This window comes from Schistocerca piceifrons, chromosome 9 (assembly GCF_021461385.2).
Source record: "Schistocerca piceifrons isolate TAMUIC-IGC-003096 chromosome 9, iqSchPice1.1, whole genome shotgun sequence".
Taxonomy (NCBI): domain Eukaryota; kingdom Metazoa; phylum Arthropoda; class Insecta; order Orthoptera; family Acrididae; genus Schistocerca; species Schistocerca piceifrons.
The window spans coordinates 81,085,376-81,105,165 of record NC_060146.1 but is presented as its reverse complement, the minus strand read 5'-3'; the positions used below and the strand labels follow the sequence as shown (position 1 = coordinate 81,105,165).

Sequence of the window (19,790 nt, the reverse complement as noted above, 5' to 3'; positions counted from 1 at the left end):
AAGTGGAGTTCCTGATTTGTATTCAGAACCAGACCAACTGTTTAGTTACAGTATGACATTCCCTCATTCTCAAAACTGCAAATTGTAATCAAATTTTACTCTTCTATTTTGGAAATATTTCTTTAGTTGATACAGCTTGTTTTTTCAACATTAACTAATACAAAGCAGCTTACAGTTATTATCTCACCTCCAAAACAATATCACACATTTCAACAATAAACTTTTCATGTTCTGTACTTTGTATAAAACCGTGTTTGTACAGAAGCGCCAATCACTATATTTCATTTAACAGAGCGTTTATAAAGCTGTCAAACTATCAGTGATGATACACATTTTCGGAATATGCAGCTCATGCTTACAATGTCTATAATCATTTCTAATCGCAGAGTAGTGAAGTTTCTTTCGTAAGTGAATTCGTGCTGCAGTAATAACTTTGGTGAAGCTGCCAGTAGTTGGTGTTAGAAGTGTGTAGTCTTGTCAGCTGAGTGTGTTTGTATATATTCGTCTTCATGTCGAGTGATGTTATTGTCGGTTGATTGATTGGTTCAGAGCCTGACTTCAGTAAAGGATAAACTGTTATGGATTTGTAATTATTGTGCTTGGAATGGTATTTTTGTTTACGAACATTGGTCTCCGATATGTGAAATATGTTTGAACAACTTGGAAGGTACCGTAGTATATATTACGTCGGCTATTTGTATATGTATAGGGCATTTTTTTTCGGATCCTCTTTTGACTGTCAGAATTTTTACGTAAGAAAACTTCAGATTCTAAATTAAGTGAAATTCATACTTCGCCTGAAACATTGTGAAATTGACAGTGTAATACATTTTTAGAACACAAGAAACTTCAAAATACTTGTAACTAATAATCAAAGTGATTTTTTGTGTATAATAGCAACTGTTACCACCCACTGAGTAATATAGTATGGAAAATCACTGTCGGTTTTTTTTTTATTAATTTGTTCACTTGAGGATCTAGTATTTCATGTAACACTTTATTTATAATTCCCGGCGTTTCGTGAATAAGTTAGTTTGACACAGTTTCCTGCTGTCTTCAGCCCTTTACGTATACTTTCCATAAATGATTAATATTTCGGATTTTGTATTTGTAAATTGGTAATGTTAAGGATGAATTCCCGGGTACCGTAAATTTGTCACACTGCAAGTAATAGTAGCCTAGCCTTGTGTTAGAATGATGTGAACACTTGGATTGTTGTGACGATTTATGTGTGCGCTGAACTCCAGTCTGTAAAACAATATTTTAAGGGAATGTAAAAATAATGAGAGAGAAAATTACTCAGAATAATGTGATTAACCCCAAATGGACACTGAGATATTGTGTGTTTGTAGCTATAGGAATGCTGTTTCTTCTATCAAGTTACTGCCTGTTATACTGTCAACTAGTTTTCAAGTTTGCCATATTCCTATGGATCACCACTCATTGTGAACACATTTACTGTTAAGTGTTAACCATGTCTCACTCGTAGTATTAGGTTACGAAAGTGACAAAAGGTGTGATATTGTTTTGGAGTTGAGATAACAACTGTAACGTGCCTTGTATTAGTTAATGTTGAAAAACCAAGCTGTATCAACTAAAGAAAAATTTCTAAAATAGAAGAGTAAAATTTTGATTACAATTTGCAGTTTTCAGAATGAGGGAATGTCATACTGTAACTTTGAAAAGCTCGAGGTTGGGGAATTCAGACAAACCATGTAGGACCCAGAAGCTCCATTAAACTAGACACACGTCTACGGATGAAAAGCATGATCTAAAATCTGAGGCAAATCTGTGTTGATAGTGTTACAAATCTTAATTCCAAACCACTGAAGAAGAAGAAAGAGTCACGAACCACATTTTTGTGTATTTGCTCTGTTATAAACAAACTTAAAGTAGTATCTGAGAAAAACTAAGTTGTAAAATGAAATTAAATATTATTATCTTTACAGACTTATTGCAGGGTTGACCTTGGCATGAAAAGCTGCAAATGTGCGAAGAGATCAGTTGACAGTTTTCCACGATACAAAAGAAACACTAAATGGAAATCCTTATTCCAAAATCAAGGCTCCTTGTGTTTAGTTGAACCCCCCTTTCAAATTCAATCTATTGTGATCCTCAGTCGGAGGACTGGTTTGATGCAGCTCTCCATACTAGTTTGTTCTGTACAAGTCTTCCTCTCTGAATAACTACTGCTACCTTCATCCTTTTGAACTTTCTTACGGTATTCATCTGTTGGTCTCCCTCTATAATTCCCCTCCCCCCACCCCCTCTCTTACCTGTGCTTATCTCCAGTAGTGAGTTGGTCTCTCTCGATGTTTCAGAATATGTCTTACCAACCAATCCCTCCTTTTATTCAAATTGTGAAACAAATATCTTTTCTCTCCCATTCTATTCAATACCTCCTCATCAGTTATATGATCTACCCTTTGATCTTCAGCATTTGAAAACCTTCTATGAACAGTTTATCATTCATGTTTCACATCCATACAAGGCTACACTCCAAACAAATCCCTTCAGAAAAGGCTCCCTAAAATTTATATTTGACATTAACAAATTTCTCTTTTTCAAAAATACTTTTCTTGCTGTTGCCAGTCTGCATTTTATATCCTCTGTTCTGCCACCATCTGTTATATTGTTGCCCAAAATTACAGATCAGTCCTATTTTCTCTCTCATTTCTTGATCTTATTGGAAATACGGAAGCGTCCGATCCCACCCGTCTGCTTTGCCCCTTACGTCACAAATATGGCGGAAACAAAAACAAACACACACACTTTCCACAAGAAGCCTAATGACACTAACGGGACAAGCGCGGGAAATGGGGTGTTTTGGGTGGGGGGGGGGGGGCAAACTAAACATAAACAAATTTAGACGCCTTGCACAGCTACAACGTGTAAGTGAAGACAGCCACGCATGAATACCCACCCACCTCCCCAGGGGTCGTAACCCCTGCAACCCATAGAAGATAAAGATGCTTCAGTAGCTGATTAGTGTTTTTTGTCTTAAAAAAAAAATCTCACGGGATAGAACGAACAGATCAGAAAAGTAAATAAAATAAGATAAAACAGAACTGGAGACAGCCACACTCAAACCAAACTCCGCGCCATCATGACGTCACACACGACAACACCCTTACGCCACGGGTCAAAGCCGACGCGTGGGATCGGACGCTTCTGTCGACCCATCTTATTACCCCAGCTTCACTCATTTTAATTTGACAACATTCTTTAGCCTTTGTTTTGCTTGCATAGGTATTCATATTATAACTTCTTTTCAAGACATTCTTCATTCTGTTCAGGTGCTAGCCCAAGTCTCTTGCTGCCTCTGATGGAGAATTTTTATTCCAAATCTCTCCCATATTTTCTTCATGTTTGGTATATCTTGAATAAAATGACATTTTGATTGACATACTGAAATTTACCTTCTTGTCACTTATGTTGACCAGTGAAGGCAAATTCCAGAGTAATTTCCTTGAAAAATTTCATTTGCCAGATGAAGCTAGGCTTCATCCACAGTTGTGACTTTGTCCATGGAACTTCAGTTCGTACCTTTTCAGATTGCCTCGCCATTGTTGGAATATGTGCCATAGGAGGCATCTTGTTGAAAAGTATGTGAAAGTTTTCACAAGCTCTGAGACCAGCATTTGTGAAAATGGGTCATTTATGTTTTAAAGATTAGAAACTTGAGCATACCTGTAATCAGTGAATTTGAGCATTTCTTTCAGTAGTTAAAAAACATACTAAGTAATGTGCTTATTTCTGTAGTTATGGATATAGTAGACTTAAGTAATGTGCTTGAAAAAAATCTTAGTAAGTGTACAGTAGCGCGAATAATTTATGCTCCTGGCATTGATGGGTCAGTATTTCTTATAAATATGTATGGGTCGACAGAAGCGTCCGATCCAACGCGTCGGCTTTGACCCGTGACGTAAGGGTGTTGTCGTGTGTGACGTCATGACGGCGCGGAGTTTGGTTTGAGTGTGGCTGTCTCCAGTTCTGTTTTATCTTATTTAATTTATTTTTCTGATCTGTTCATTCTATCTCGTGAGATTTTTTTTTTCTTAATTTAAAAACACTTATTACTTATTTTAATTATCTGTTTCCTCGAATTTCTGTTTTAGTTTATTATATTTATCTTTCTGATCTGTTCGTTCTATCCCGTGAGATTTTTTTTTTTTTAAAGACAAAAAACACTAATCAGCTACTGAAGCATCTTTATCTTCTATGGGTTGCAGGGGTTACGACCCCTGGGGAGGTGGGTGGGTATTCATGCATGGCTGTCTTCACTTACACGTTGTAGCTATGCAAGGCATCTAAATTTGTTTATATTTAGTTTGCCCCCCACCCAAAACGCCCCATTTCCCGCACTTGTCCCGTTAGTGTCATTAGGCTTCTTGTGGAAAGTGTGTGTGTTTGTTTTTGTTTCCGCCATATTTGTGACGTCATGGGTCAAAGCAGACAGGTGGGATCGGACGCTTCCGTATTTCCATATGTATAATGTAAACAGCACTAACAAATGTTTCATTGAAGAGACTGCCTAAAATTTAAGGTTCTTGTACTAACTTTATGCAAAGTATGTATATAAAAAGAAGTCAAGCCAAGCCTGTGACACTCAGCCTGTGGACTGGCATTTGGCCAGAGAGTGTGCATAACACAGCCTTTTGTGTGTCACGGCACTTGAGGAGGGGGGCAGAGGGGGTATCTCCATTGCCAGTATCAAGTACGGTACTCTATTTGCCAGACCACGGCCACCCATGTTATAGATACCATGAAAAAATATGTAAAATTTGTGGATAAAGATCATGTCAGGATTGCTAAAATCTGCATAACTCCAGCGTGCTGTTAGAGTGGGACAGCAACTCATTTTTAGATTGTTATGCAAAAAGAGATGCCTAGATTTGCAACTAAAATGGATGTTTATTTAGTCAGTGTCCGGTTTCTGGCTACGCTCATTCTTAAAGCAACCTATGTACGAAAGTCAAAATTACAATTTATCCAAACACATTGTTTAATGACTGCAAAGCATAAATGGATAGCATATCACAACCAATACATACCAATGTTTGCCAGGTAAAATGTCTTATCACAATAGCAGTAAACAGAATCCATGCAGATGCATACCATCCTAACTAATGTTTGTTAACAAATTACACTAGTCAAGTCAGAAGCTACTAGAAAACCTAGGGAAGATGGTGTCCTCTTCTAGCCATGGTCAAGTTGGAAGCTACTAGGAAACCTAGGGGAGATGGTGCCCTCTTTGGGCCATGATTCTTTTATTTCGGGAAAGGTTGTTTCCATAGCAATGCATAGTCTTCAAAAACAAGCAATTCACAATCGTGAAAAACAAGCAGCATACAAAACTATTACATAACATATGTGCCACATACATATATTTTGTATGTGTGCTTATGTACATGCACAAAATACGATGTAATACTAAACCCTAACATACAGATCCACAGAGGGTAAGGCCTGCATGCCATAAGGCATGAAAATGTCAATACGTCATCATAGAATTATAATACAGCATTGCTATATTGTAGCCTACATAGTATTGCCATTCCGTGGCAAAGTTGCCAAACATGAGCATAGATCGCAAACAAATGTTTAAACAAAGTTTAAAAAAAATATGCCATTAAAAGTGTGGTGTCACCGCCAGACACCACACTTGCTAGGTGGTAGCTTAAATCGGCCGCGGTCCATTTAGTACATGTCGGACCCGCGTGTCGCCACTGTGTAATCGCAGACCTAGCGCCACCACCAAGGCAGGTCTCGTGATACGAGAGAGCACTCGCCCCAGTTGTACGAGAACCTAGCTACCGCCCAGTTGGACGAGAACCTAGCTACCGACCAGATGTACGAAGCCTTTCTCTCTCATTAGCCGAGAGACAGAATAGCCATCAGCTAAGTTAATGGCTACGAACTAGCAAGGCGCCATTAGCCATACAGTGATTGTACTTAAAGTCTTCTGTGTATCGTCAAGATCGATGTACCACAAGGAATGAGTAAAGTTAAGTATTAAACCTGCTCCGTACTTTTCTTCCTAACATTAATTACGTATCCTGTTCCAGTACATCACGCCCGTCTGCGTTAGTCTAGAGTGCCTTTTCAGCCATCTCAACTTCACGGTGTCGGCCCAGCTACCGACACAACAAAAAGACATGCACAAGCATAGTTATTTTTTACACTTTTGAATTAAAAATGGACCAGTCTGTATCATGCATAGAGAGAGATACGACAGTAAGATTACCTGCAGAATTAATTACATAAAATAAACAGTAATTATACAAACACTAGCATCCGAGTATCCAATACAATTCCCAGGGTGTGATGAAAGGGTTTGAATATGACGGGCAAAACTCAGAAACAGGGGGGGGAGGAAGGAGATAGGAAAAGGAAGCAAGGGGGAGTCTAAATCAAGGATTCTAGCAAAGTAAGCTGCAATGTTTATTTCCAAATGCACAAACCACTGATAAATATACCATATAAAATATAAGCTATGCATTACCATAAATATTTTCCACAATTATACATAAAAATATTTTTGGAGAAACAGTATACATACCATGAAGTAAAATGACAAAGGCATATATAGGACAAACATTCCAAATAGTATTGTGAATGCCCACAATGTTGAATGAGTAAGCACACAAATGTTTCTGGAAGGCATAGTCTTACCAAAAGTAGACTTAGTAAGAGGCACCCACACTACACCGTTAGTGATTAAAAGTGAATAATAAAATTGTGTTGTTGTTGTGGTCTGCAGTCCTGAGACTGGTTTGATGAAGCTCTCCATGCTACCCTATACTGTGCAAGCTTCTTCATCTCCCAGTACTTACTACAACCTACATCCAACTGAATCTGCTTAGTGTAATCATCTCTTGGTCTCCCTCTACGATTTGTACCCTCCACACTGCCTGACCAATGCTAAATTTGTGATCCCCTGATGCCTCAGAACATGTCCTACCAACCGGTCCCTTCTTCTTGTCAAGTTGTGCCACAAACTCCTCCCCAATTCTATTCAATACCTCCTCATTAGTTATGTGATCTACCCATCTAATCTTCAGCATTCTCCTGTAGCACCACATTTCGAAAGCTTCTATTCTCTTCTTGTCCAAACTACAAGGGCTATCCACAAAGTACATTATGTTTTGGAATTAAAAATAAATAAAGTATTGGAATTTTTTTTTATTATATACAGATGAAAGCCACACTTAAATACTACTTTTCTACATAGTTGCCATTTAAATTAAGGCACTTATCGTAGCGATGGACGAGCTTGGAAATTCCTTCGTCGTAAAATTCGGCCACCTGCGCCTTCAACTACGTGGTTACCTCTTCTTGAAGCTGTGCGTCGTCATCAAAACGCTGCATAGCCAACCACTTCTTCATTGACAAACTGCCTATTGGCTTCTGTCTCGGGTTCTTCGGCCGACGTTCATCTAATGATTTTTCTGACGTTTCGCCAGCACGAGTGGCTGGCATTGTCAAAGCTTCACCCTCCATTGCCGGTGGTGAACTGGAACGTCGGCCGAAGAACCCGAGACGGAAGCCAATAGGCAGTTTGTCAACAAGTGGCCACGAAAGCCTTAACAGTTTTGCACTTCTTCATTGCTGGGAATAAGTGGAAGTCGCTCGGTGCCAGGTCGGGACTGTACGGCGGATGAGGAAACAACTCCCACTTAAAAGATTCGAGAACTTCACAAGTGGCATTTCCCGTGTGGGCCCGGTCGTTGTCGTGAATCAGCAAGATCTTTGAGCCCAACTTTCCCCTGCGCTTGTTTTGTATTACTGCAGAGTTTGGCAATACCTTTGAGAGTTTATTGTAGTGCCTCTTACCAGAAAATCCACAAAAATCACACCTTTTCTGTCCCAAAAGAAGAGGTAACCACGTGGTTGAAGGTGCAGGCGGCAGAAATTTACGACGAAGGAATTTCAAAGCTCGTCCATCGCTACGATAAGTGCCTTAATTTAAATGGCTACTATGTAGAAAAGTAGTATTTAAGTGTGGCTTTCATCTGTATATAATTTAAAAAATTTCCAATACTTTATTTATTTTTAATTCCAAAACGTAATGTACTTTGTGGATAGCCCTCGTGTTTATTGTCCATGTTTCACTTCCATACATGGCTATACACCATACAAATTCTTTCAGAAACGACTACCTGACACTTAAATCTAGTCTCGATGTTAACAAATTTCTCTTCTTCAGAAACGCTTTCCTTGCCATTGCCAGTCTACATTTTATATTTTCTCTTACTCCGACCATCATCAGTTGTTTTGCTCCCCAAATAGCAAAACTCCTTTACTACTTTAAGTGTTTCATTTCCTAATCTAATTCCCTCAGCATCACCTGACTTAATTCCACTACATCCCATTATCCTCATTTTCCTTTTGTTGATGTTCATCTTATATCCTCCTTTCAAGACACTGTCCATTCCGTTCAACTGCTCTTCCAAGTCCTTTGCTGTCTCTGACAGAATTACAATGTCATCGACGAACCTCAAAGTTTTTACTTCTTGTCCATGAATTTTAATACCTACTCCGAATTTTTCTTTTGTTTCCTTTACTGCTTGCTCAATATACAGATTGAATAACATCGGGGAGAGGCTACAACCCTGTCTCACTCCTTTCCCAACCACTGCTTCCCTTTCATGCCCCTCGACTCTTATAACTGCCGTCTGGTTTCTGTACAAATTGTAAATAGCCTTTCGCTCCCTGTATTTTACCCCTGGCACATTTCTACGGAATCCAAACTGATCTTCCCTGAGGTCGGCTTCTACCAGTTTTTCCATTCATCTGTAAAGAATCCGTGTTAGTATTTTACAGCTGTGACTTATTAAACTGATAGTTCGGTAATTTTCACACCTGCTTTCTTTGGGATTGGAATTATTATATTCTTCTTGAAGTCTGAGGGTATTTCACCTGTCTCATATATCTTGCGCACAAGATGGTAGAGTTTTGTCAGGACTGGCTTTCCCAAGGCTGTCAGTAGTTCTAATGGAATGTTGTCTACTCCGGGGGCCTTGTTTCGACTTACATCTTTCAGTGCTGTGTCAAACTCTTCACGCACTATCATATCTCCCATTTCATCTTCATCTACATTCTCTTCCATTTCCATAATATTGTCCTCAAGTACATCGCTATTGTATAGAACCTCTATATACTCCTTCCATCTTTCTGCTTTCCCTTCTTTGCTTAGAAATGGGTTTCCATCTGAGCTCTTGATATTCATACTAGTGGTTCTCTTTTCTCCAAAGGTCTCTTTAATTTTCCTGTATCTATCTTACCCCTAGTGAGATAAGCCTCTACATCCTTACATTTGTCCTCTGGCCATCCCTGCTTAGCCGTTTTGCACTTCCTGTCAATCTCATTTTTGAAACGTTTGTATTCCTTTTTGCCTGCTTCATTTACTGCATTTTTATATTTTCTCCTTTCATCAATTAAATTCAATATTTCTTCTGTTACCCAAGGATTTCTACTAGCCCTCGCCTTTTTACCTACTTGATTCTCTGCTGCATCACTACTTCATCCCTCAGAGCTGCCCATTCTTCTTCTACTGTATTTCTTTCCCCCATTCCTGTCAATTGTTCCCTTATGCTCTCCCTGAAATCTGTACAACCTCTGGTTCTTTCAGTTTATCCAGGTCCCATCTCCTTAAATTCCCACCTTTTTGCAGTTTCTCCAGTTTTAATCTACAGTTCATAACCAATAGATTGTGGTCAGAGTCCACATCTGCCCCTGGAAATGTCTTACAATTTAAAACCCGGTTTCTAAATCTCTGTCTTCCCATTATATAATCTATCTGATACGTTCTGGTATCTCCAGGATTCTTTCACGTATACAACCTTCTTTTATGATTCTTGAACCGAGTGTTAGCTATGATTAAGTTATGCTCTGTGCAAAATTGTACCAGACGGCTTCCTTTTTCGTTTCTTACCCCCAATCCATATTCACCTACTATGTTTCCTTCTCTCCCTTTTCCTACTGTCGAATTCCAGTCACCCATGACTATTAAATTTTCGTCTCCCTTCACTACCTGAATAATTTCTTTTATCTCATCATATGTTTCATCAATTTCTTCATCATCTGCAGAGCTAGTTGGCATATAAACTTGTAATACTGTAGTAGGCCTGGGCTTCGTCTCTATCTTGGCCACAATAATGTGTTCACAATGCTGTTTGTAGTAGCTTACCCGCCACTCCTATTTTTTTATTCATTATTAAACCTACTCCTGCATTACCCCTATTTGATTTTGTATTTATAACCCTGTATTCACCTGACAAGAAGTCTTGTTCCTCCTGCCACCGAACTTCACTAATTCCCACTATATCTAACTTTAACCTGTCCATTTCCCTTTTTAAATTTTCCAAAATTATAAATAAGGAAAGACATAGGGAGCAGATGGAGGGGGCTAAAGTGCTAAAGACATCTAGGATGAAGATCATAGCTAAGTAAGGTGCAGTTAGTATTTAGACTATACAGGATATAAATGAACATGAATTACAATTCGAATACAATTGAATAAAATAGCCCACTGTAGCAACTGGTATACAACCTAATGTGGGAGGAAGGGCATTGCTGCATAGTGACGGGTAGGAGGCAGGCGTAGTCGGTGGCGAGTGAGGGCAGAGAGAAAGGATAAGGGAGATCCTAAAGAAAGGACGGGAGAGGAGAATGAGAAACAGGAAGGCTGGGGAAATTGGGTTGCAGTTGGGTGGGGGGGGGGGGGGGGGAGGGGGGTTCCTAATGAGAAGGAAAAGTTTTGGAAAAGAGGACATATTGAAAGTGGGAACACGGGGGGAATAGGGAGCCCATGAGCAGAGGGGAGTGGGAGACAAACATTCTAAATAATTGCAGAAAAATGGATTACAGCACATTCATGAAGAGAGTAAAGAATCTGTTAAACTGAAAATCTACTTGTTCGTTTAGAATTTTATCAGGTTCTTTTCTTTTGTTAGTAAAATTTCCAATTGTCACTGACAACCGTCTGCATCCCCCTTGTTGCATAATCCTTGACTTATAAAGTACTATCTATACAATCGATGGAATGGTGCCCCTTTAGGAGATGCTAATTGAATGTGGCCTTATTGTTCGGGTTAAAATTCTCTTTATAACAGATGATAAAATTTCTACCTGTTTGGCCTGTGTAGTAGGTAATACACTCCCAAGGAACCAAATTCAAAATAAACTTGTAGACTTTTTGTTTAACAGATCCTTTGCTCTCTCCAGGAATGTGCTATAATCCATATTTCTGTAATTATACAGGGTATACATAAAGTCTGGGAACACTTTCAATTATTTACTTCACAATAACCAAACATTGTACAGGTATTGTACATATGTCATTTTGAAGATAAACCCTGAAAGCTTGTTTTCATGTATACCGCCACAGCGTAGTTTGGTAATTTGCTGATAGTCAGCACTAGTTGCAAACATGCTGAGATCAGGTGTGGAGCAAGCTGTTTCATGAAATGTCCTCCCCGATCACCAGCTCTCACTCCTTGTACCTTTTTTCTATGGGGACACATTAAAGATCTGGTGTATGTATCGCCTCTACCACGTGATGTAGCAGAGCTCCGAGAGAGAATATGGGAAATGACTGCCACAGTTTACGATGCCATGCTGGGAGGTGTATGGCAATAATTCGATTACTGTATTGACATTTGCCGGGTCACTCATGGTTTGCATATCGAATGTTTGTAAAAAAAAAAAAAAAAAAAAAAAAAAAAAAAAAAAAAAAAAAAAAAAAAAAAAAACTTCCAGAGTTTCTCTTCAAATGCAATATGTGTGACATCTGTACAGTGTTTAGTTCTTGTGCAATAAATAATTGAAAGTGTTCCCAGACTTTATGTACACCCTGAATAGAATGTTTGCCCCTCGTACATTCCCCCCACTCACCCCCTGCTGCCAATCACCCTTTGCATCCAATTTCCCTTTCTAAAACTTTTCCTTCTTGTTACCCCCCCATCCCCAACACGTTTCCCCCACCCCCTGCCAGTTGCAACAGCAATTTCCTCAGCCTTCCTACTTGTCCTTTGCTCACCTTTCCTTCCTCGCCATCTTAACTCCACATCCACGCTACAGCCCACTTCCTTAGAGCTCTTCGTTACCTTTGAAAACCTTCGGTGGATGTTGATTGTTGAATCAGTTTTCAGTAAGAAGTCATCTTCTCTAAAACGAATTGGTTTTAGAAGTGTTTGAGATGATCTAATTTTCCAAGCGTCATTATGTTTTTAGCCTTGAGAATGGCTTATGCGCATTAGATTGTGTAGCAGTTGCTACAGTGTGCTATTTTATTCAGTTTGATGTATTCATTGTATTCAGATTGTAATTTATGCTCATTTATATCCTGTTTAGTTTTGAATACTTATAGTACCCTAATAAGCTATATCTTCATCTTAGAAATCTTTTGCACTTTAGCCTCCCCTTTCTGCTCCCTATGTCTTTCCTTATTTATAATTTTGCTGTTTACTTTAATCACTTAATTATATAGCTGTGAAGTCTTATCTTTGGCAGGATTATACCTTCTTGAAAAGATTTGTGTTAGTACTCGCACAGTGTTGCGGGTATTTACAATATAGTTTGAAATGTTTGTCCTGTATACAGTGAGAGCAGCCTATGCTTGGCAGTGTTAAATTCCAGCCATTATGTTCAGTCATTTTATTTTATGGTACACCGTTTTTCTAAAAATAATTTTATGTATAGGGTTAAACTTTCAAACTGCTGTAGGAATAACACCACTGGTCAGAATGATGTCTAATTGCAACAGAATATTACCGGTGAAGGGGGAAAATGTATGACAGAAGAAAAATAAATAGTTGCAAAATGCAGCTATAGATGGTGCTGGAAGCATCATAATTTAAGAGTGGTTGACTAAAAAGACAAATGAATCTTACAACAATGTCTAAGGTGTACGTCTGACATTAAACAGATTGTATTACTCAGTGTGCATGGGTGTGTAGATGTGATACTGTTAGCTATGCAAACCCATCCACCATGGCTAGGTCATCTCACATAAAATGGAAAAAATTGGTTTTTAACTATCCTGAGGTAAAAAATCACATAAAAAGCATCACTCACATCAGTTTTTAATTGTCCTGAGGCCAAAAACTGCATAAAAAGCATCAATCACATTGGTTTTTAACTGTCCTTAGGCCAAAAACTGCATAAAAAGCATCAATCAAATTGGAGTATTAAATTCCATGTGACTGGTGCAAAACATGTTCAATATGATGTCCTCCATTCACTGCAAAAAGTTGAAATCTAGAAACAGCATGTTCCACAACTGATCAAAGTGTTTCTAGGGTCACATTCAGAATGTGTTGCGCAATGTGTGCCTTCAATGCAGCTAAGTTTGTAATCTGAACACTGAACACAACATATTTCAAATAGCCCCACAGCCAGAAGTCACACGGATTATGATCAGGTGATCGGGACGGGCATGCTGTAAGGAAATGGAGGCTGATAATTCTAGCATTTCCGAAATGGTGCTACAGCAGCTGCTTAACTGGAGTTGGTATGTGCGGAGGTGTGCCATCTTGCATCTAAATGATCCCATCTATACATACATGCTATTAGAGAGCTGGAATGATGTGGTTGTGCGAAATACACTCATAGAGCTTACCAGTGACGGTACAGGTAACAGGACCAGAAGCACCTGTCTCTTCGAAAAAGTATGGCTCAGTGATAAATGATGCCGTAAACCTGCACCACACAGTGGCCTTTTCAGGATGAAGTGGTACTGGTTGACTTCCGTGTGAATTTTCTGTTGCCCATATTTGAAAATTCTGTGTATTGACATATCCTGTCAGAGGGAAGTGGGCTTTGTCTGTCCACAAAATTTTCCACAGCCAATCATTGTCCACTTCCATGTGAGCAAGGAATTCTAAAGCAAAGGTCTCTTGCTGGCAGCTCAGCAGGAAGCAGTTTGCCCACATGGCTAATTTTGAATGGATAGCAAAGAAGTATGTTTTATAGAATTTTATGCACTGTGCTCACGGGTATGTCCAATGTTTAGGCAGTTCTCTGTGCACTACACATTTGCACACTGCCACTCATCTCCTCCTGCATTGCTGTGGCGATTGCTTCCACTGACATCAAATCAATTCGTTTCCTCCCTCTACCAGGTTGCACACCAAAAGAACCCATCTTTTCGAATTTTCGAATCATTTTCTCTAGACCCATGGCAGTCATCAGACGAATGCTTTTTTTCAAACCCTTCAGTGTCCAGAACTTCTGCAGAGTGATGTGTGCACTGTCATTATTCTTGTAATACAGCTTTACAAATACAGCATGATCATGCATTGAGACAGTTATGGCAAACGTCGCAAATGTAAAAGGAGGAAAAGCCATGTACTCAGTGTGTATATACCAACTTTAATGGGTCGTGCGCATGACAGGTGTTTTCATTTACATATTCTGACATAACAGCACCATCTATTGATCAATTTTCACGTTTTTTTTTTTTTTTTCTTCTTCTGCCTTATGTTTTCCCCCTTCTTCGATAATATTCCGTTGCAATTTGACCTCATTCTGACCAGTGGTGTTATTTCTAAAAAGTTTAACTTTAATTATGATCACCCCATATAATTGTGGAAAATGTTTTTTGTAACTCATAGCTTACATTTGAGGCTCATCAGTAATTTGCACATTTGTAAGTAAACGTTACACCTTACTTCGGTAGAATCCTCAATTTAGACTCCCTCTTATCACCTTTTCCGGCTCGGCTTTCCTGCCAACCCCGCCCCCCTCCCACCACGCGCACACACCCTCTCCCCTCCGCTCCCGAGCTTTTCTTGTCCTATTCTAACCCTTTTAGCTCATCCACTTCCTTTCCATACTGCTTTCCTTTCCACCGCCTGCTTTCCTTTAAGCCCCCTTCCTATCATGGGAATTGTATTGATTGCTCAGATGTTACTGTTTTAGATAATTACTTTTTATTTCATGTAATTACTTCTGCATGTGATCTTACTGTTGTATCTCTCTTTATGCATGACATAGACAGGTCCATTTTTAATCTAAAAGTGTAAAAAAATAACTAGGGTTGTAGATATCTTTTAATGGCATGTTTTTTAAACGTTGTTTAAACATTTGTTTGCGGTTTGCACTCATGTTTGGCATCTTTGCCATATCTGTGCTATGGAATGGCAGCACTATGTAGGCTACAATGTAGCAATGCGGCGTTGTAATTCAATGAAGACATATTGACATTTTCATGCCTTATGGCTTGTAGATCTTACCCTCTTTGGATCTGTAAGTTGGACCTTAGTATTACATCATATTTTGTGTATGTAGATAAGCACGTTTACAAAGTGTATGTATGTACCCCACACGTTACGTAATCTGTTTCATGCACTGCTTGTTTTTTAACACTGTGAATTGCTATGGAAACAATCTTTCCCAAAATAAAATAATCACAGCACAAAGAGCCCCCCCCCCCCCCCCCCCTCCTTCCTTAGGTTTCCTAGTAGCTTCCAATTTGACCAGTATAATTCGTTAACAAATGTTACTTGGGACCATACGCATATGTATGCATTTCATTTACTGCTATTTTGTCAGACATTTTATAGGGCAAACATTGGTATGTAGTGTTGTGATGTGCTGTCCATTTATGCTTTGCACTCATATTTAAAGCAAACATGCGTTTGGATAAATTGTAATTTTTACTTTTATACGTAGGTTGGTTTGAGAATGGGCGTAGCCCAAAACTGGTCAGCTACTAAACAAACACCCATATTAGTTGCAACTCTGACTGTCTCTTTTTTTGCACCACAGTTACTAAAATTCCTTTATTGATTGATAGTTTCACCTCATTGCGCAGCCCTCTTCAGATTAAAAATATAGAAAATAGCATATAAGAGGAGAACAATAGTGAAATTAATTTGATATTTAAACTTACATAATTTGATGCATACCAGTAAAAATTATTACTTAATTCTGTCTGTCTGCCACCAGACATTACACATTGTCGTAATGTGTTGAGCTGAATCGCTCTTATTGTCATGTACACGCTGAAAAATGCGTAGGTTGTGACAAAAATAAAGACGTGCCAAAGCATATTTGGATAAGTGGTATGTTTTTATTTTTGATCACGATCTAGAAAATTTTTCAATGTGTGCGTGACAACAAGATCTATTCAGCTCAACAGATGGTGGTGGTGGTGATGAGTAATGCCTGGTGGCTGATACACACAGAATTAAGTAATAATTTTTATTGATATGTTTCATGTAATGGGAGTTTGAATATTAAATGTATTTTGCTATTGCTCATCTCTTATATGATATTCCATGTATTTGAGATCTGTCATTGAGCTAAAACTAGTACGGTAATCAGTAAAGGAATTTTAACAAACTTGACCTAAGTTTTTTATCCACAAATTTTGACACCACAGATCACACTATTTGACAGTGGCAGATGACATAAAGTTATGTAAATAGTTTGTTACAAAATACAAAATGCAGTGGGTAAAATTCAAGAATTGTGGAACATGAAGAATTATTAAAGAACTGCATGAGTACTTCACTGATAACTATTTAAGCAAATCATTTGAATTAAATCCACTGAACTGAAATGGATGGAGACAATAGCAATAACATCAGCGAAGATGCAGTGAATGAAGTGGTGTCAGTGAAATCTATTCAGAACTACTGAACATACAATGTAGTGAAAATGTGAGTAATGAAATTTTTTCCAGAATTCCTGCTTCTCATGAATCATTAATTGCTGGTTGCTCCGGAAGTAGTGGAGAGATTCAGAGTGAAAATTCGTAAGACAGCAGTTTATATGCTGCAAATGTGGTTATTTATTTTAAGTATGTTGTGTGTTGTACTTACTGGTGACACAGTTTTTTGTCTCTCAGGAATGTAAGGAGGTAATTGTTACAGAAATAGTGTAGTTAGTGGTATTGTTCTGAAATGTAAATAGCTGTACCAAGTGTTTATTTAATCTAGGCTAAAGTGTACTTCCAGTAATTGGCAGTTCTTGTGTTGTGTGGTGATATTGGCAATTCACTGGCGGTGGTAGCAGGCAACCAGGTTATAGTGTACAGTAGTCAATGAGTAAGTCTGTATCTAATGACTGCTTTTGGCAGAAGATATGAATCAGTTAAGTTTGTTTTCAATATGGAGAGTGCCAAAATAACTTTTACTGGATTTTTAGGTTGGTCACTGGTTTTTGTATTTAGCTGCTGAATGGAATAAAACTATGTGCTGACAGACTGACCAGTAGTAAGGACGAGCCAATTTTTGGTTGGAAAGTGGAAATTTGCTTGTCAGTTTGTGAAACCAACGAATCTCAACATGAAAATAAGATTGCTGTAATATATGGATGTGTAGGGTAGCCCAAGATATATGTTCGTCATTGCAGTAACTCCATGTGTGCTGTATTTTCAGTTTTGCAATGATGTGATTAAATTCTGATGTAATTGATCAAAATACTACCTAATTTTATTACGAACCATAGAGAATTATAAATGCACATTGTAATATCATATTGACAACTGACTCGCAATTTGTTGTATTCAGTTCCCACAACACATCACATCACACAAGTTGTTACTATCATTAGCATGCAAGACAACAGCCGTTGACACCATAAGCGCTCTTTTACCCTTAATGTATCTACTGATGAACAATTTTTTAGTTTGTCCGGCTATTACTGCTTTGATTTCTTGAGAGAGGAATTTCTGTTTATTACTGCAATCTTGATGTGAAAACTCATATTGCTGTAAAGAATTTGTTACTTGTTTGTAGTTTCCTGCAAGTATTTTCTGTCTCCAGCCCATTATTTCACTTGTTGTACTTGAGCTAATACTATAAAAAATTACTAATTATATATGTAAATACGTAAGTGATCGAGAATATGACTTCCTGGAGCAGAATACAGTACTAATAATTTAAAAACCACGAATATGAGTTATTAATTAAACTATCATAAATATATTCTGCGAAATTTAAAGTAAGCTGCATGGTAGATTTGCAGACAGTATACACTTATTCTTTAGCTTTATGCTAAGTTATTGGTCATTAATATGGGCATGCTGTTAACAGCTAACATTTTATTGATTATATACTGCAGGTCTTAAACTGCCAATATGAGACGGTATAGAGTCCAATATGGAACCTTAATACCGCAAGGGAATAAGAGGGGTGTCTGTTCACGTGGCAGGATGTTCCGGTCTCGGTCCCCGGAGCAGCTGAAGACCAAGAAGACTGGGTCATGGTATCCATGTTCATCGAATTCCAAAGGCCTCGCAGCAGGTGATGTGGAAGTAAGTGTGACTGCTTTCATATAATTCCTGGACATAACTGAGACTTCAGCACTGTTCCATAATTCTGTCTCTAGCAGTGTTTACACATGCCCAAAACCTACCTTCACCTCTCTCTCTCTCTCTCTCTCTCTCTCCCTCCCCCCCCCCTCTTCCCCCTCCCTCTCTTCCCCCTCCCCCTCTTCCCCCCTCTTTCCCCTCCCCCTCTTCCCCCTCCCCCCCTCTTCCCCCCTCCCCCTCCCCCTCCCCCTCTCCCCCCCTCCCCCTCTTCCCCCCTCCCCCTCTTCCCCCCTCCCCCCCCCTCTCTCTCTCTCTCTCTCTCTCTCTCTCTCTCTCTCTCTCTCTCTCTCTCTCTCTCTCTCTCTCTGTGTGTGTGTGTGTGTGTGTGTGTGTGTGTGTGTGTGTGTCTCCATGCATTTATATATGACAATAAATAACAGTGACAGATATTATTTCAAAAACAAATGTGTGCAGTTCTTCGATAAAAAATTCTCCAAATTGGCCCTCACATCTTCTATAATATTCTCAAACCTTCAACATACCGACTGTCTAAGTAAGGGCACACATTGCTGCATTGTCAATGGCAAAAATATTGATGGTCCCAAAATATTCTCAGTAATTTTCAAGACATACTGTGCTTGTGAGGTTGAATATTGATCATTTGATAATATTCACATTTCAGATGGTAACAGAGCTTCATGAACCAGGCACATTGTATAAGTGTGCACAGGTGGTTTTCAGTTTGTCTTTATTCCTTGTTCTAGATGTAGGTGGTTCACTGCTCTACTTCTTAAAATGAGCGAAGAGGTGATGCTTGAATTCATAGTGTGTCACTCACAAACAAAGTCTCTGTGCAGTTAAGTCTTCAAAGGAATACATCGATAATTAAAAAAAAAAAAAGAAATTTCTGCTTATGTGGAATTAAAAGACATGCACACAAGACAATTTTATGTGCCTATGTGGGAGTAGCTATTATATTTATGATTGTAGGGTGGTCACTGAAGGATTCATTGTGTCATTTCTTTATTTATTTGAAAACATAATATTGTCTTGTTTAATTACATGGCAGTGTGGAGAAGTACTTACACTTCAAAAAGTACATCATATGCAATGATTAGTAAGATGTCTGTGAAACGCATGTCAGTTTCACCAGATAATTGAAGAATGTTTTAAGGTAATTACCTGAATATATTCTCCCTGGGTATAAATGTTTGCTGCATTTTCCATACCAATTTTCCTAATTGTGTTTGCTAATGTTACAGCACTAAACTTCGAGCATTTGATTGACTTACATGTTGCTAAAAATCTCCAAGTTGGCTCCTAATCTCTAGTCAAATGTGATTGCATCTCTTAGTATATTTTGCTTCATTGTTTTACATCTTATCGACAGTAATAATTCATCGCACAACGCACTACTCATCCGAAAATAGTTTATGAAATATTTTTATTTATTTATTCATACAGGGATTAACTCCCAGTGCTGGGACCATGTGCAGTGAAAGTATACACTGAGGGGACAAAAGTC

General features: G+C 38.6%; 1 protein-coding gene across 2 annotated transcripts in view; it reads left to right on the top strand.

The window, feature by feature from the left end:
- Positions 1–523: 523 nt before the first annotated feature.
- Positions 524–19,790, top strand: part of LOC124717115 (BTB/POZ domain-containing protein 17) — a 150,334-nt gene continuing 131,067 nt past the window's right edge. The window contains exons 1-2 of one of the 2 annotated variants that reach the window (XM_047243837.1): positions 524–667; positions 18,166–18,268. In XM_047243837.1, coding sequence (XP_047099793.1) covers positions 648–667; positions 18,166–18,268 — 123 coding nt within the window. In that variant the 5' untranslated portion in view covers positions 524–647. Of the gene's footprint in view, positions 668–18,075; positions 18,269–19,790 lie in introns of both variants that reach the window. The other variant, XM_047243836.1, reaches the window with a different exon arrangement.